The 18,240-nt window shown below is 42.7% G+C and overlaps 1 protein-coding gene across 2 annotated transcripts in view; it reads right to left on the bottom strand.

The window, feature by feature from the left end:
* Nucleotides 1-9,076: 9,076 nt before the first annotated feature.
* mapk12a (mitogen-activated protein kinase 12a) overlaps nt 9,077-18,240 on the bottom strand; it is a 28,056-nt gene continuing 18,892 nt past the window's right edge. For both annotated transcript variants that reach the window (XM_064951571.1, XM_064951570.1), the window contains exons 2-12: nt 15,174-15,303; nt 14,751-14,809; nt 14,418-14,529; nt 14,264-14,293; nt 14,137-14,184; nt 11,428-11,542; nt 11,009-11,080; nt 10,663-10,742; nt 10,496-10,574; nt 10,132-10,305; nt 9,077-9,666 (exon numbers count right to left, since the gene is read on the bottom strand). In XM_064951571.1, coding sequence (XP_064807643.1) covers nt 9,599-9,666; nt 10,132-10,305; nt 10,496-10,574; nt 10,663-10,742; nt 11,009-11,080; nt 11,428-11,542; nt 14,137-14,184; nt 14,264-14,293; nt 14,418-14,529; nt 14,751-14,809; nt 15,174-15,303 — 967 coding nt within the window. In that variant the 3' untranslated portion in view covers nt 9,077-9,598. The remainder of the gene's footprint in view (nt 9,667-10,131; nt 10,306-10,495; nt 10,575-10,662; nt 10,743-11,008; nt 11,081-11,427; nt 11,543-14,136; nt 14,185-14,263; nt 14,294-14,417; nt 14,530-14,750; nt 14,810-15,173; nt 15,304-18,240) is intronic.

An 18,240-nucleotide genomic window follows, 5' to 3' on the forward strand; every position in this document is an offset into this window, starting at 1 on the left:
TCTGACCCCAAACAGATTGTTTTCCATTTATATCAAGCCCTCCATAGGCTACCCTTACCCCTACCTACACTGCCTTCAGAAAGTATTCACACCCATTGACTTTTTCCACATTTTGTTGTGTTACAGCCTGAATTTAACATGGATTAAATTGAGATTGTTTTGTTACTGGCCTACACACAATACCATATAATGTAAAAGTGGAGTTATGCTTTTCAAAATGTTTACAAATTAATACAAAAATGAAAAGCTGAACATTTGTCTTGGAACAATAAGTATTCAACCCATTGTTATGGCATGCCTAAATAAGTTCAGGAGTAAAAATGATCTAACAAGTCACATAATAAGTTGCATGGACTCACTCTGTGTTCAATAATAGTGTTTAACATTATTTTTGAATGACTACCTCCTCTCTGTACCCCACACATACAATGATCTGTAAAGTCCCTCAGTCAAGCAGTGAATTTCAAACAGATTCAACCACAAAGACCAGAGAGGTTTTCCAATGCCTCGTAAAGGGCATTTATTGGTAGATGGGTAAAAATAAAAAAGATGACATTGAATATCCCTTTGAGAATGGGGAAGTTATTAATTACTCTTTGGATGGTGTATCAATACACCCATTCACTACAAAGATACAGGCGTCCTTCCTAACTCAGTTGCACGAGAGGAAGGAAACCAACATGAGGCCAATGGTGACTTTAAAACAGTGAATGTTCCTGAGTTGCCGAGTTACCGTTTTGACTTAAATCTACTTGAAAATCTATGGTAATACCTTAAAATGGTTGTCTAGCAATGATCAACAACCAATTTGACAGAGCTTGAAGAATTTTGAAAATAATCATGTGCAAATGTTGCACAATTCTGGTGTGGAAAGCTCTTCGAGACTTGCCCAGAAAGACTGACAGCTGTAATCACTGCCAAAGGTACTTCTGTATTTGCGATCATTTCTAAAACCATGTTTTCACTTTGTCATTATGGGGTATTGTGTGTAGACAAAGAATAGATTAAATCAATTTTTGAATTCAGGCCGTAACACAACAAAATGTGGAATAAGTCATGGGATATGAATACTTTCTGAAGGGGCTGTATACAGTCTGGTTCAACAGTAATGTGCTGTGTCTTTTTTATTCTGGCCTTGCAAAGTAGCCTATCGAATAAAGGTGTTTAAATGGTCTATTCGCCATAGTGCCTTGAATTGAAAGTATACTGCACATCCTAAAACATACACACACATATGCCTACCTGCATACCTTCATTTCACTTGTTCAAGTATCCATCCCCATCTCCAAAGAGCGCATCTCATCCGGTTACCAAAGCTGCGCTCCTCTAAACGTATTTAAATGATTCAGTTCTATAATATAGTATTAATGGTAGGCCTAGGCTATATTTTGCTTATTGCGAATGTGCATCACACATATAATACAATTTACGGGGGTCTAGTGTTTTTTTTTTAGGAGAAGTGAAATGCGTAAAGATAGGTAGGCTCGGCTCGTTGAAGCCAATTACAACAATGTTGACTGCTAACACTCCAAGCATAGGCTATTGCGCAAACACTTGATGTTGTTTTACTGTTGCTATCGCACGTTACTGTGTCCTACGCTATTTAATAAACTGTATTAGGCTATCAATACCAGGATGAGAATATTCTGTGCCCTCAGCCAAATTGGAGTTGATGACAATGCAAAGACCTTTAATATCCTTCAGAACTTGAGACACATGCATGTAGTCATGGAACGTGTTCATTGGCCAAGACCTCCTCAAACTTGTGTATTCATTAAAACCCAGCCTTTTCACGCCACCACCAGCTATTGCGCTCATTATTCTAGCTGTGAAAATAGCTGAAAGATTTCAGACACATCCCTGGACCTTTGCACTGTGGCCAGTGCGTGGATATACCATTGCATTAGGTGTGGGAGTGAAAGAACAGTTTATCTTTCCAAATAGGCAAAAAAAACGATATAAACCATGTGATGTTCATTTTAAAATGTGATAACTGCATAAAATCATCATAGCATTTAAATCTAAGTCAAGCTGTTGTCTTAGCATTCCATTAACAGAGCATGAACCTGGCTGGCCTGGTACCAGAAACAGTCCTAGCTACTCCTAACAGACTACTCCATCTGGAACATGCAGTTCTGTCAACCTTGACCTGATCACATGAGAGAGCCCCTCTCCACAGCCGATCTAAAAAGAGAAAGATGCCCACCATGATTGACTGTGACCTTTGACCCCCTAGCAAGGCCTTACCCATGATCCCTTGGGCCCCCCTGCCTCTTGGGTTTATCACCCTTTCTGTACCCTCTGCCAAGTCCCAAACAGCCGGATGTTCCCGTTTTCAGGGAAATGGAAAGAGAGCCTGTGACTCGACTTTTGGACGTTAACAATGTTACATTCCATCTTAACTTCTCCTCCACATTTACTGGGTTGATTGAATAGCGCAGAAGAGAACCTCCCCAGACAGTTTTTTGTTTCCTCTCGTCAAGTCCAGTATGTAGGGGATCTAGTTTCAGGCATTTCGTTTACGCCTGCTGCATTAGGTTACCCTTGGTGAGGGATAACATAGTGACGGCTAGGGTCTACTCCGGGGTCAGCTGGCCATATGTCCACTTGACCATAAAATCAATAATGATTTACTATTGTTCCTCCAAATACTAGGCACGGCTGTTACGTAAGTAATCCCTGTATGTCGTCCCAAGTTAAGTAAATATGTTCACTAAATACGTTTTAAAGTATGCAAATCCAGTAACATGCAGGTGCAGGGTTCAAGAAGTAAACTGATGATACTTTTGGCGCTTACTGTAACTCTAACTTTCCCCCCTTACTAGCTCTGACTTTGCTGATAGCTACTTTGAGAACATTTTTACTTACTATGATTGTGATATGTGGTTGTCCCACCTAGCTAGCTTAAGATGAATGCACTAACTTTAAGTCGCTCTGAATTAGAGCGTCTGCTAAATGAATACAATGTAAATGCCTGCACACTGTTGATTGCTCCCAACGTTTCGACACGAATGGCTTCGCCAGGCTGTAAATAAGATGAACCCACAAGGGTTGGGGGGTCTCATCTAGGCAGATGATTGGACTCAGCTAGGCTGAACTATTGGTGTCCATAATGTGCAATTACACAAAAGTTGGATTGTGTGTTAATACCTTGTAATCCAATTTCACACCATCTAATATTTGGCAGTATACAATAAAGCAAAAGGTTCCAATGTGTTTGGTGGATCTGATATTGCATAAGCTGATGAATTGAGGCAGGAGGCATTGCCCTGTGATAGTCTGAATCAAATTGTGTACCATAACGATTGGGCCACACACATACAGGTAACTGCCACAATAAAGGAAATGCCAACATAAAGCTTCCTAATAGGTGTGGGCCACCATGAGCCATAACAGCATCAATGTACCTTGGCATAGATTCTACAAGTGTCTGGAACTCTATTGGAAAGATGTGACACCGTTCTTCCACAACTATTCCATAATTGAGTGTTTTGTTGATGATGGTGGAGGAAAACGCTGTCTCAGGTGCTGCTCCAGAATCTCCCATAAGTGTTCAATTGGGTTGAGTTTTGATGACTGAGACGGCCTTGGCATTTGGTTTACATTGTTTTCATGCTCATCAAACCATTCAGTGACCACTCGTGCCCTGTGGATGGGTGAATTGCCATCCTACTGCGTCTTAGCCTTGGTATCCAAAATAAATGGCATGCCCAGCATTTATATGCATGACCCTAAGCATGATGGGATGTTGATTGCTTAATTAACTCAGGAACCACACCTGTGTGGAAGCACCTGCTTTCAATATACTTTTTATCCCTCATTTACTCAAGTGTTTCCATTATTTTGTCGGTTACCTGTGTATCTCAACATCTTACACTTACATTCTAAACTATAGTAGGAACTGAGTGAATATAATATCATCCAGTAAAACCGCAAAAACCAAAGGAAATGCCCTCCACAATAGCTGAAAAAACGCCATAGTTGCTTGATTGAGTTAGACGAATATTCTGCTCTTGCTGACAGCTGTATTCAATGCTCTCAGTGAGAAACAGATGCAGGATATCCAAAATCCTCACCTCACACCAGGACAAAAAGAAGCAGGCCCAACATTTGACCTTCTCTGTGGCAAGCCAGCTGCAATATGAGACTCGGCGTTGACCTTGACTTTAAATGTGATCTTTGGCTAAAAGTGGAACTTACAAGACCCACTCCATAAACTGAAGGCCTCATGAAAGTGACCTCTCTGTGGGGTGCGTGGGGGTGGGGTTTGAGTGCTCTTCACCAGCACATACTGTACCTCCATCATGGATGCGTCCCAAATGGCACCCTGTTCCATATGTAGGGCACTACTTTTGGTCTATATAGAGAATAGAGTGCCATTTGGGACACATACATCAACAACATCTAGCAGATACTTCTATGTCCATAGAGCTTCTTCCTAAGTAATGGTTCCATGTGAACACAATCAGACACAGTGGCATGCTGCACTATTGAGTGTTTGACAGAAGCCTTCAAACAGAGGGAGACCAGCTAATGAATGAGCTGATGTAAATGAAACAACTCCCTGTAGAGTGGAGGTACCAAAGGCCCTCCCTGGAGCCTTGTCCTGGGGCCGCAGGGCCTTCTCTTTGACCTCCCTCTCTCGGTCTCTCCATACTTCCCTTCCCCCCATCTTTTCCCTCTTCCCCATATTTCCTCCTCTTCCCCTATATTTCCCTGCACTTTCCCTTCTCGCTTGTCTCTACTTCCCCCACCATTCCCTTCTCTCCCACCCCTTCTTACCCCATCTTCCTCCATTGGTACCCCTATAGTACCCCCTCTACGCAACCCTGACACCTCCACTAAGGTCAGGGGAGCTGGAGAAGATCCCCAGAGCCAAACTGGTGGGTTAGGTTGACATGGAACATGTGAGCCTGTGGAATCCCCCCGTTCCGCCTGCCTGGCTAGCCCAGTGATTCGTTCAAAGGAGCCACAGACAAGTGTGCTTCCCCCGGTACATCTCAGAGAGAGAGAGAGAATGAGAGAGAGAGAGAGAGAATGAGAGAGAGAGAGAGAGAGAGAGAGAGAGAGAGAGAGAGAGAGAGAGAGAGAGAATGAGAGAGAGAGAGAATGAGAGAGAGAGAGAGAGAGAGAGAGAGAGCCAGGCCACATTACACCAGGGGAATTTCAGAGTGAGATTTACTTGACAAAGACGCACACAGTTATACACACACGCACGCACAAATGCACAGTGATACTGCAAATTTGAAAATAAACCCTCACGGACAATAAACACAGGCATATTCACTCCCAAACAAATACCCAGAAAACACAAATACAGTCCTGGGAAATGGTTACGCGATATTGGAACATTGTGCATTCCTGGGCTCTGTTGGACAGATAATTCTGAACTGTGCATCACAGCACGCTTAGAAAAAACGTGCTATCTAGAACCTAAAAGGGTTCTTCAGCTGTCCCCATAGGAGAACCATAAAGAACTCTTTTGGTTCCATGTCCAAAAAAATCAAATACATATTTATTTGTCACATGCGCTGAATACAACCTTGAAATGTTTACTTACAAGCCCTTAAACAACAATGCAGTTCAAGAAATAGAATTAAGAAAATATTTACTAAATAAACAAAGTAAAAAAAGTAACACAAGAAAATTACAAAACAATAACGAGGCCATATACAGGGGGTACCGGTACTGAGTCAATGTGCGGGGGAACAGGTTAGTTGAGGTCATATGATTAATTGTTCAACAGTCTTATGGCTTGGGGTTAGAAAGGTGTTAAGGAGTCTTTTGGTCCTAGACTTGGCGTTCCGGTACCACTTGCTGTGCGGTAGCAGAGAGAACAGTCTATGACATGGGCGACTGGAGTCTTTTTGAAAAAAATTTGGGCCTTCCTCTGACACCGCCTAGTATATAAGTCCTGGATGTCAGGAAGCTTGGCCCCAGTGATGTACTGGGCCATCCACACTACCCTCTGTAGCGCCTTACAGTCAGATGTCGAGCAATTGCCATACCAGGCGGTGATGCAACAGGTCAGGATGCTCTCGATGGTGCAGCTGTAGAACGTTTTGAGAATCTGGGAACCCATGCCAAATCTTTTCATTCTCCAGAGGGGGAAAAGGTGTTGTCGTGCCCTCTTCATAAGTGTCTTGGTGTGTTTGGACCATGATATTTCGTTGGTGATGTGGACACCAAGAAACTCTCGACCCGCTCCTCCTCACCCCTGTTGATGTTAATGGGGGCCTGTTCGGCCTTCCTCTTCCTATAGTCCACGATCAGTGCCTTTGTCTTGCTCACAATGAGGGAGAGGTTGTTGTCCTGGCACCACACTGCCAGGCCTCTGACCTCCTCCCTATAGGCTGTCTCATAGTTGTCGGTGATCAGGCCTACCACTGTTGTGTTGTCAGCAAACTTAATGATGGTGTTGGAGTTGTGTGTGGCCACGCAGTCATGTGTGAACAGGGAGTACAGGAGGAGACTAAGCATGCACCTAAGGGGCCCCAGTGTTGAAGATCAGCATGGCAGATGTGTTGTTACCTACCCTTACCACCTGGGGGTGGCCTGTCAGGAAGTCCAGGATCCAGTTGCAGAGGGAGGTGTTTAGTCCCAGGGTCCTTAGCTTAGTGATGAGATTTGAGGGCACTGTGGTGTTGAACGCTGAGCTGTAGTCAATCACCAGCGTTCTCACATAGGTGTTCCTTTTGTCCAGGTGGGAAAGGGCAGTGTGGAGTGCGATTGAGATTGTGTCATCTGTGGATCTGTTGGGGCGGTATGCGAATTGGAGTGGGTCTATAGTTTCCGGCATGATGGTGTTGATGTGAGCCATGACCAGTCTTTCCACTGGCTGTTATTGAAGTGAGCCATGTTAAACCATTTCCTGGAACCCAAAAGGGTTCTACCCCGAACCAAAAAGGGTTCTCCTATGGGGACAGTGAAGAACACTTTTGGAACTTTCTTTTACTAAGAGTGTAGCAACCCCAATATTTCATATTTACAGAGCACCACTACAGTAAATGTCCAGTTTGTGTACATGGCAATGCTGCTTATGACTTTACTCTGTCATTTCAGTATACATCTCCTTACAGACACCAATCACTCTGCCTTTATATTACAGTACTGTACACAACACATGTCATGTATGAGGAAATGCAGGCTGCTGTAAACTAGCCATAGAACACCTTGCTCTGGATCCCAGATTGGCTCAAACATCTGAAACCAAGCACATAGTCACATGGTGTAATTGAAATATACAAATAACAGGCTGTTTGTTGCTCCTGTGAGACATTAAATATACATTAAAAGAGTTACAGTACACACATATACAGATAGAGTCAGGCATACATAGTGTAGGGCAGCCATCCAAACTAATAACACTAATCAGTTCTGGATATTTATTTTACAGATGAGAGAACACGCTATTTTAAGAGCAGTGTCATCAACTTTAAAAGCACTGTTGACATTTTTGGATACTTGGGACCCTATTTAATCAGAGAGGAGGGGTGGTCGGTGGTGGGGTGGGGTGGTTGGTGGGGCAGTTGGAGTGAGTCCAGGGTGCCTGGGATGATCGTGTTGATGTGTGTCATGACTAGCCTTTCAAAGAACTTGATAATCACAGGGTGCTACAGGGCGATAGTCATTTACCTTGGAGTTTTTGGGAAGAGGGACAATAATAGTCACCTTGAAAGATGTTGGGATTACAGACTGGGACAAGGAGAGATGAAAATGTCCGTGAAGACACTTGCCAGCTGGTCTGCGAATGCTCTGAGAACGCGCCCTGGTATTCCGTCTGGCCTGGCAGCTTTGCGAGTATTAACCGTTTAAAAAGTTTTACTCACATCGGCCACGGAGAGCGAGATCACACAGTCATCCGGAACAATGGAAGCTTTCACGCAAGACTCAGTGTCGTATTACTCAAAGCAAGCATAAAAGGCATTTAGTTCATTTTGGAGTTCTGCATCACTGGGCATCTCACGGGTTTCCCTTTGTAATCCATCTGCAAGCCCTGCCACATACGACGAGCGTTGGAGCCGGTGTAATAGGATTCCACCTTCCTCCTGTATTGTCCTTTTGCATGTTTGATGTCTCGGCGGAGGTCATAGCGGGCTTCTTGTATGTGTCGCATGTCCCGTTCCTTGTAAGAAGTAGTTCCAGCCTTGAGCCCTTCCGTAACCACGGGAAGTGCGTCAGCCATTCCAATGCATAAATGGTAGACCTATTAGTCATCATACAATTCACACAATTACACTGCACGAATAAAATCCCATGATTTTATTAGTGCCAGTGAGAGTTTTTTTAGGACATTAAACAAGTAACAAGATCATATGTGGAGTCTGCGATCTAGCTAATGATTAGCCCATTGTGGTAAACGATGCAGAGGAGCAACCCCATGTTCAGCCATGTAGTCACGATGCTGCATCAGACAGGTGATAAGGCTTATTGCTAAAATAGCACACCTGCCTGATTAATATGGACTATGTACCTAAAGATATTGCTTTTCATCAATTTGTTATTGAGCTCATTTCTGGGTAATATTACATCTTAAACGGTTTAATATAGGCTATATGTCATCATTGCGGGGGGGGGGGGGGGGGTTTTATATTTTTTCTCTTCAAACAAACAGTGTAAATATCAGAATTTATGGTTGGCTATAATATAAGATACTTGCCCAGACTGCAAATGAAACATGAAATCACCCACAATTGAATATAACTTGCTTTCCAGTGATCTTGGCCCGGTGTGCCACTGGCAAATTTACCTGAATGTCAAGCCCTGGCCTGGTACCCAGGCTAACTGCCTTCCCTGTTTGGAGACATTCATTTTCATTGTTAGAGCGGCCACTTGAGTATCTGGTCAATAATAATGGATCATTTGTGGGTACACGCAATATTGCAATTGGGGGTGCGCTGCATAATTCATGGGGGACGACATGTTTACTGTTGCCTTGTTTTATTACAGGCAGAGCATTCACTGCATGTTCCCATCATAAAACATTTGTTTGTTTTTTTACATACATCTAAAAAAAAAAAAAAAAGTTATATTGATTACATATTCGGGTAAGTAGCCTAATGGCATGATATTTGCATAGTGGCAGATCTGGGATTTATTTTTTTGAACAACTGGGTTTAATAAAAAATACAACCAGTGTAAGGAAAAATAAACAAATAGATTATTTTGCGCAACATTTTACAAGCTACCAATGATTTTTATGTGTGTGCATTCCTTGGCAGAAAACTGCTTCTGTGCTTACACTTTAGTAAATGGTTTTCAGATGTTGTTTGGCTGTATGCTATTGTTCTTTCATTAAGGCAATAAGAGGGAATTACAAGGTTTAGGAAAGATCAGTAGTGGTTACAGACAAATGTTTAGATTACACAGCTACACACACACACAAGGAAACATCCTAGAATTTCAGTTGAATATGGGCTTTATATACGGAGGCAACAACACATTGGTGTGAAAATGGCTGAAAAACTACACACAAGAGGAGGACCCCCTCCCCCCACACACACACACACAATGGACTGAGAATGATGATTGAACAGAGGATGACACACTTGTAAAAATGGTGGGGGGGGGGTTGTTTTCCCTTGTGTGATGCTTCATCTTACAGTGCGGTTTCCCTGGACTCTACCACTATGGGCTGGAAAGACAGGATCTCTGTGAACGTGTGACCTGTAAACAAACAGAAGGAGAAAGAGAAGACAGATACATAACATAACCTTCTCTATGTAAACACTGTTTTCATTGAAATTCATGGAAGAGAATGAAATTGTGAAAATACGCATATTGAGTTAGCTCATTGTAAAATCCATCAGCAACACATCAAAAGTAAGTCCCTATTCCAGAGAGGCCTGACTCTGTCATACCACCCCAGAACTTGTCTGGATATCTTTAAAAAATGCCTTAAATAGTAGTTTTATGTTGTAATGTTAACCAATGAAAACAAACAGGTCCCTATTGACACCTCCTCACCTCTGTCCTTCATTAGGACACACAGTAGCAAAACGTTTTGCAACAGAAAACGAGCGCTTCGAATGGACAAGTCCGGGTAACCCTCCCTGTTTCAGTACATAATCTTCCATTTGGAGCCTAATGAATACACCCTGGGTTCTGTCCCAGCCTTCCCCTCCTCCTTACGTTTCCACTGCTCCAGAGGCAGGTCAGAGTTGTCTACAGAGTGGTCGTATGGCTGGGCCTCGGTCTCCTCTTCTGGCTCCCTGAACTCTGAGAAGTATGGCAGGGCGAGGGCTGCTGCTGCCGTCACCCTGCTCTCTGGGTCCAGCAGCAGCATGCGCTCTATAACTGTCACCGCTGGAGATGACGGGAAGGGAGATATAGAATCAAGTCAAATTTCATTTAAAGTACATCATCAGTCTCAATACACCTAAGAGGAGGGAATGGACACATCTAAACAGAGGGATACAGACAGGAGACATAGGAACAGTAGTCATGACGACGAGATACTGCAGATCCACTATACATGACATGGTGATGGTCTTACCCTGTGGGTTGACTGTGGAAAAGAGTGCCTGAAGGTCTTTCTTTTGCACTTTGGGAAGGCTTTTGACATAGTTTTTAGCCTGAGAAAGAGAACGTCAACCTATTTAATCAAGGCCTGTGTGCATGTAGACCTATAGTATGTGTTTGGCATGTAAGTACATGACTCACATCCTGAGACTGCAGTTTGGTGATGAACTCCTGAGTGGGTGTCCCTGTGACCTTCATGATCTCAGTCAGCTGATCCAGGTCTGTGCTCCACAGGTCAAGGTTCAAAGGTCAAACTACATACTGAACACATCCTCATCGGGAAATACATTGCGTCTAGTGTGAAAGTGAAACAAATCCACCTGGCCATGATAAGGTTATAATCTAGTTCTAGTCAGTCAAACCGAAAAGTAAGAATGGAAGCAAGTATGATTCCAACATAAACAACATTAACCACAGTAATAGAGTTTCATATGTGTATTGTGCAACAGTGGATAGGAGGGTTCATGGGCAGGTCAGATCAGGATACGGTCATTGCCTTTGAACAGTGGTTTCCCTGACAGCATCTCTGCCATGATGCAGCCCACAGACCAGATGTCCACTGAAAAGAGAGGAAAGGGAGAGAATTATGTTAATTGATAGAAAGGACCTCCATTAACATGGTTGGTGTTTAAATCTGGTAGAACCATGTTAAAGGGCATTCATCACTAGGCAGAAAATACAGGCTTGAGCACTACCTTGTGGACAATCTACCAGTCTCCATAGGCTTTAACGCATTCAGTTGACTCTGTCATCTATGTAGACCACTCAGATGAATTTACAGCCTTGTTAAAAGCTGATCCAGGATCTGTTGTCTGTATTCCAGTATTAGCCTAAACTATCAGCGACTTAACAACACATCTGATCCTGGACCAGTTAAGAGGAGTGTTAGGGTGGTGTGCTGCTGACCAGTCTGGGTGTAGTGCATCCAGCTGAGGATAACCTCAGGGGCTCTGTACCAGCGGGTCACCACGTAGCCTGTCATCTCACTGTCCGCCTGCCGCGCCAACCCAAAGTCCAGGATCTGATACAGACACAACACACTCTTATTATTACTGGATATTACATTAGCATTTTAGTCATTCTGCTGATGCTCTCTGCATTCAACCAATGTAGGTAAAACAACCACATACAGTTGAAGTCAGAAGTATACATACACTTTGGTTGGAGTCATTAAAACTCATTTTTCAACCACTCCACAAATTTCTTGTTAACAAACTAGAGTTTTGGCAAGTCGGTTAGGACATCTACTTTGTGCATGACACAAGTCATTTTTCCAACAATTGTTTACAGACAGATTATTTCACTTATAATTCACTGTATCACAATTCCAGTGGGTCAGAAGTTTACATCCACTATGTTGACTGTGCCTTTAAACTGCTTGGAAAATTCCAGAAAATTATGTCATGGCTTTAGAAGCTTCTGATAGGCTAATTGACACCGTTTGAGTCAATTGGAGGTGTACCTGTGGATGTATTTCAAGTCCTACCTTCAAACTCAGTGCCTCTTTGCTTGACACATGGGAAAATCAAAAGAAATCAGCCAAGACCTCAGAAAAACAAACTGGAAACCTCCACAAGTGTGGTTCATCCTTGGGAGCAATTTCCAAACAACTGAAGGTACCACATTCATCTGTACAAACAATAGTACACAAGTATAAACACCATGGGACCACGCAGCCGTCATACCGCTCAGGAAGGAGACACATTCTGTTTCCTAGAGATGAACATACTTTGGTGCGAAAAGTGCAAATCAATCCCAGAACAACAGCAAAGGACCTTGTGAAGATGCTGGAGGAAACAGGCACAAAAGTATCTATATCCACAGTAAAACAAGTCCTATATCGACATAACCTGAAAGGCCGCTCAGCAAGGAAGAAGCCACTGCTCCAAAACTGCCATAAAAAAGCCAGACTACGGTTTGCAACTGCACTTTGGGACAAAGATCATACTTTTTGGAGAAATGTCCTCTGGTCTGATGATACAAAAAAATAGAACTGTTTGGCCATAATGACCAACGTTATGTTTGGAGGAAAAAGGGGAGGCTTGCAAGCCGAAGAACACCATCCCAACCGTGAAGCACGGGGGTGGCAGCATCATGTTGTGGGGGTGCTTTGCTGCAGGAGGGACTGGTGCACTTCACAAAATAGATGGCATCATGAGGATGGAAAATGATGTGCATATATTGAAGCAACATCTCAAGACATCAGTCAGGAAGTTAAAGCTTGGTCGCAAATGGGTCTTCCAAATGGACAATGACCCCAAGCATACTTCCAAAGTTGTGGCAAAATGGCTTAAGGAAAACAAAGTCAAGGTATTGGAGTGGCCATCACAAAGTCCTGACCTCAATCCTATGGAATATTTGTGGGCAGAACTGAAAAAGCATGTGCGAGCAAGGAGGCCTACAAACTGGACTCAGTTACACCAGCTCGGTCAGGAGGAATGGACCCAAGTTAAACAATTTAAAGCCAATACTACCAAATACTAATTGAGTGTATGTAAACTTCTGACCCACTGGGAATGTGATGAAAGAAATGAAAGCTGAAATAAATTACTTTCTCTACTATTATTCTGATATTTCACATTCTTAAAATCAAGTGGTGATCCTAACTGACCTAAGACAAGGAATTTTTTCCTAGGATTAAATGGAAGGAATTGTGAAAAACTGAGTTTAAATGTATTTGACTTAGGTGTATGTAAACTTCCGACTTCAAATGTATCACAATCACAAGTAAAACATCCTTCAAAATAGCAGTTCATGACTGCACCATACCGTTGTATCTACATCATAACAGCTATAACACTACAAAATACTATGGAAGTCATTATTGCTGCAAAACTGTGCTCAGGCATCAAACCATTACAACAAAGTCAACGGAGAGAAATGTTGTCTGTTGGCCTGTGCAAAGGCTATTAAAGATGCCCTCTTTCAGTCAGTAGTTTTGAAAGTGGTGCTCACGAGCCAAAAGTTGTCCCTGTTTTTTTGTGTGCAATTCGTATGATATGTTACGAATCCAATTCGTATGATATGTTACGACTCCAATTCGTATGATATGTTACGACTCCAATTCGTATGATATGTTACGACTCCAATTCGTATGATATGTTACGACTCCAATTCGTATGATATGTTACGACTCCAATTCGTATGATATGTTACGACTCCAATTCGTATGATATGTTACGAATCCAATTCGTATGATATGTTACGACTCCAATTCGTATGATATGTTACGACTCCAATTTGTATGATATGTTACAACTCCAATTCGTATGATATGTTACGACTCCAATTCGTATGATATGTTACGACTCCAATTCGTATGATATGTTACGACTCCAATTCGTATGATATGTTACGAATCCAATTCGTATGATATGTTACGAATCCAATTCGTATGATATGTTACGAATCCAATTCGTATGATATGTTACGAATCCAATTCGTATGATATGTTACGAATCCAATTCGTATGATATGTTACGAATCCAATTCGTATGATATGTTACGAATCCAATTCATATGATATGTTACGAATCCAATTCATATGATATGTTACGAATCCAATTCATATGATATGTTATAGGATATCAGAGCAGTGGGTGTGTGACTGGGTACCTTGAGCTCACATTCCTGATTAACGGCCAGATTCCCTGGTTTGAGGTCCTGCAGATACAAACATTCAGTGGGTCATTTTGAGGAGCCACACACACAAACACACACAGGAAAAAGGAGATTCACTTACCCTATGAATTATGCCAGCAGAATGGATATACTGTAATAAAAGAATACAACAGGCATTTCCATCAATAACATACAATATCAGGGTGTACACATATTTATATACATGCATGTACTGTATAGAAGTATTTACGAGATTGTGTGTGACTGAGACACACCTTGAGTCCTTTCAGCATCTGATAGACCAGGAACTGTACTTTGTCCTCTGAGAGCTGCTGTAACTTCATCAACTTCCCCAGATCGGTTCCCATGAAAGGCATCACCAGATAGCTGAGCGAGAGCAAGAGAGAGCGCGAGAGAGACAGTGAGAGTCAGAGAGAGACTAAATGTCTATATATCTTCGCAATGACCAACCAACATGGAGAGGAAAGATGGAACTTTGACTTTGCTAAACATCCAGTGGTATGGAATGTGGATATTGTGTCTCCAACTTCCATTTTTGTTTACTTGAAGTTCGTGACCAAATATATATAAAAAAAAAGTGTACTCACAAATCATGGAATCTGTCTAAGGAGAGGTCAGCAGTGAATACATCCACAAGGCCAATCACCTAACCCCAGAGAGAGAACGAGGAAAAATAAACAACTTATATTAGGTTTTGATCAGGTTGTTACATAGTAAGAAACAAACACCCTATAGGCCTAGCTTACAGTATATTGCTAATAAGCCTAGTGTTTTTAGGGCAGGTTTGCATAACTCTGGTCTTCGGGAGCCTCTGGTTTTCATCTTGCCATTTAATCAGAGACTGTTTGTGGAGTGGATTACCCAAGGCAATCACTCAGGCTACTTGCTTGCAATTTCTAAGTGTCACTCAGGGTGCAAAAAAACCTTGAGGACTGCAACCCTTAAGGACTAAAGTAGTGCAATTAAATGGGATAAGGGTTGATCTCGGACTTTTGGCTTGCAAGTCTTACATTTTCATGTTTCATGTGTTTGAGCAGCCTCAGCTCCCGATAGGCCCTCTTAGCAAAGAGCTCAGACTGGAAGGGCCTGTGGAGCTTCTTAATGGCCACCTTGGTGCCTGTCCTGAAGTCCAACGCAGAGCTAGAGATGGACATGGAGATGAGGGTGAGATGGAAGGAGAGAGGAAGAGTGGTACAAGGTCCTCTGGTTCTCAAAAAGTTATTTAAAACATACATTTTAGCTTTGAGTCCTATACAAACGCGGAATCAGGTTATTTCTGTTTCAACTCCATTGGTCCCAGGCCTCTCACAGTGAAAAAGCTGGAATTCTCTACTTTCTGTTTTATCATTTTCTTTTGCGGACAATCAGGGTTACAAGTAGAACACAAAACTATTTGACATAAACATTTATATTCATGGATTTGATTGAAAAATGTCAATAAACAAAAAAAGGTATTGTAGCGTGTATGCTAGCAGTCGGGAAGCAAGTACTGGGAGTGAATTTAATAATAACTGAAACACGAGTAGCGTACCAACATAAAACACAGGAACAGAATCAATAATGCCTGGGGAAAGAACCAAAGGGAATGACAGATATAGGGGAGGAAATCAGGAAGGTAATGGAGTCCAGGTGAGTCTCATGAAGCGCAGGTGCTCGTAACAATGGTGGCAGGTGTGCGTAATGATGAGTAAACTGGTGACAACGAGCGCCAGAGAGGAGGAGCGGGAGTAGACGTGACAGGTCTGCCAAGCAAAAGCCTGAAATAGTTTTCTTAGTGGGAAATTAATATCCAACTAGTCAGAGACAATTGTGTGGAGTTTGGAGTTTGTGACAGAAACGACGGTGAGCTTATTACAGTATTATAGACACTATGTCCTGTGATTTCCTATGATCTTCTATGTAGAATAACTTCTTACCTTCTAACGACTCGTGTGGCTTGTGAGCGTCATAGAGAAAAACAGTGCATGTCCGTAAGAGTTTCAGCTTTTCATAGATGGGTCATAATAGTTTGTAGCTCAAACCATTCGGACTTTGCAGATGTTTTTGTGAGAAGAACCATTTTCGGGATCCGCCCTTGACTCACAAACACTGCTTTAGCTCAGCCCTAACCTCGATTTGGATGAAGATTTCTACCTCAACGAGTCGGCAGCACAGGACATACTGTTAGCCCCGGACCAGGCCCTAATCCCAGACAACCTGAAGAGAAAGATACAGAGATATAGAGGCCGAAGTGCGGGTACCCTGATGAAACTATGGAGGGGAGTAAATAATCCACCACTACCCTCTGTTCTATTGGTCAATGTACACGAGCTCTGTTCGAGACTGTCCTGTCAACGGGATCTGAAGAACTGTAATATCCTATATTTCTCTGAAACTTGGCTGAACAAGGACATCGATAATATTCTAGCTGCTTTTTCTATGCATCGGCAGGACAGAACCGCAGCATCAGGTAAGCTCAAGGGGAGTGGTGTGTGTCTCTTTGTTAGCATCAGCTGGTGTGCAAGCTCTAATATTAAGGAAGTCTTGAGGTTCTGCTCGCCTGAGTTAGAATACCTCATGATAAGCTGTAGACCATACTATTTACGAAGAATTTTCATCCATTATATTTTATTTACCATCACAAACTGATGCTGGCACTAAGACCGCACTCAAGGAACTGTATAGGGCCATAAGCAAACAAGAAAATGCTCATTCAGAGGCAAAGGTCGTAGTGGCCGGTGATTTTAATGCAGGGAAACTAAAAACCGTTTTACTTCATTTCTACCAGCATGTCACCTTTGCAACTAGAGGTGAATAAAACTCTACAACACCTTTAGGCTACACAAAGAGACACATACAAAGGTCTCCCTCGTCCTCCACTGACCATAACTCGATCCTCCTGATTCCTGTTTACAAGCAAACACTCAAACAAGAAGTCAAAGCTGAATACGGAAATGGTCAGATGAAGCAGATGATACGCTACAGCACATTTTCGCTAACACAGACTGGAATATGTTCCGGGACTCATCTGATGGCATTGAGGAGTTTACCACATCAGTCACCAGATTCATTAATAAGTGCATTGACAACATCGTCCACACAGTGACTATACGTACATATGCCAACCAGAAGCCATTGATTACAGGCAACATCCGCACTGAGTTAGAGCTGCCGCTTTCAAGGAGCGAGACACTAACCTGTACGTGTATAAGAAATCCTGCTAGGCCATCCGACGAACCTTCAAACAGGCAAAGCTTCATAACAGGAATAATATCGAATTCTACTACACTGATTGATGCTCGTTGGATGTGGCAGGGCTTGCAAACTATCACAGGTTACAAAGGGAACCCCAGCCATGAGCAGCCCAGTGACACAAGCCTAAGAGACTAGCTAAATGCCTTCTATGCTCGTGTCGAGCCAAGCAACACTGAATTATGTGTGAGAGAACCAGCTGTTCTGGATGACTGTGTGATCACACTCTCTGTAACCAATGTGAGTATGACCTTTAAACAGGTTACCATTCACAAGACCGCAGGGCCAGACAGATTACCAGGATGCATACTCAGAGCATGCGTCGACAAGCTGGCAAGTGTCTTACGTGTTTCAAACAGACCACCATAGTCCCTGTATCCAAGAACGCCATAGTAACTTGTTTAAATGTCTATGGCACTGTAGTACTCGCATCTGTAGCCATGAAATGTTTTGAAAGGCTGGTCATGGCTCACATCAACACCATCATCCCATAAAGCCTGGACCCACTCCAATTCGCATACCGCCCCAACAGATCCAGAGATGAAGCAATCTCTATTGCACTCCACCCTGCCCTTTCCCACTTGGACAAAAGGAACACCTACGTGAGAATGCTGTTCAATGACTACAGCACAGTTTCCATAAACATCACTAAGCTAAGGATCCTGGGACTGAACATCTCCCTCTGCAACTTGATCCTGGACTTCTTGATGGGATGCCCACAGGTGGTGAGGGTAGGCAACAACACATCCACTAGGCTGACCCTTAACAGGGTGGCCTAGTGGTTAGAGCGTTGGACTAGTAACCGGAAGGTTGCAAGTTCAAACCCCCGAGCTGACAAAGGTACAA

This window comes from Oncorhynchus masou, chromosome 31 (genome assembly GCF_036934945.1).
Source record: "Oncorhynchus masou masou isolate Uvic2021 chromosome 31, UVic_Omas_1.1, whole genome shotgun sequence".
NCBI classification, from domain to species: domain Eukaryota; kingdom Metazoa; phylum Chordata; class Actinopteri; order Salmoniformes; family Salmonidae; genus Oncorhynchus; species Oncorhynchus masou.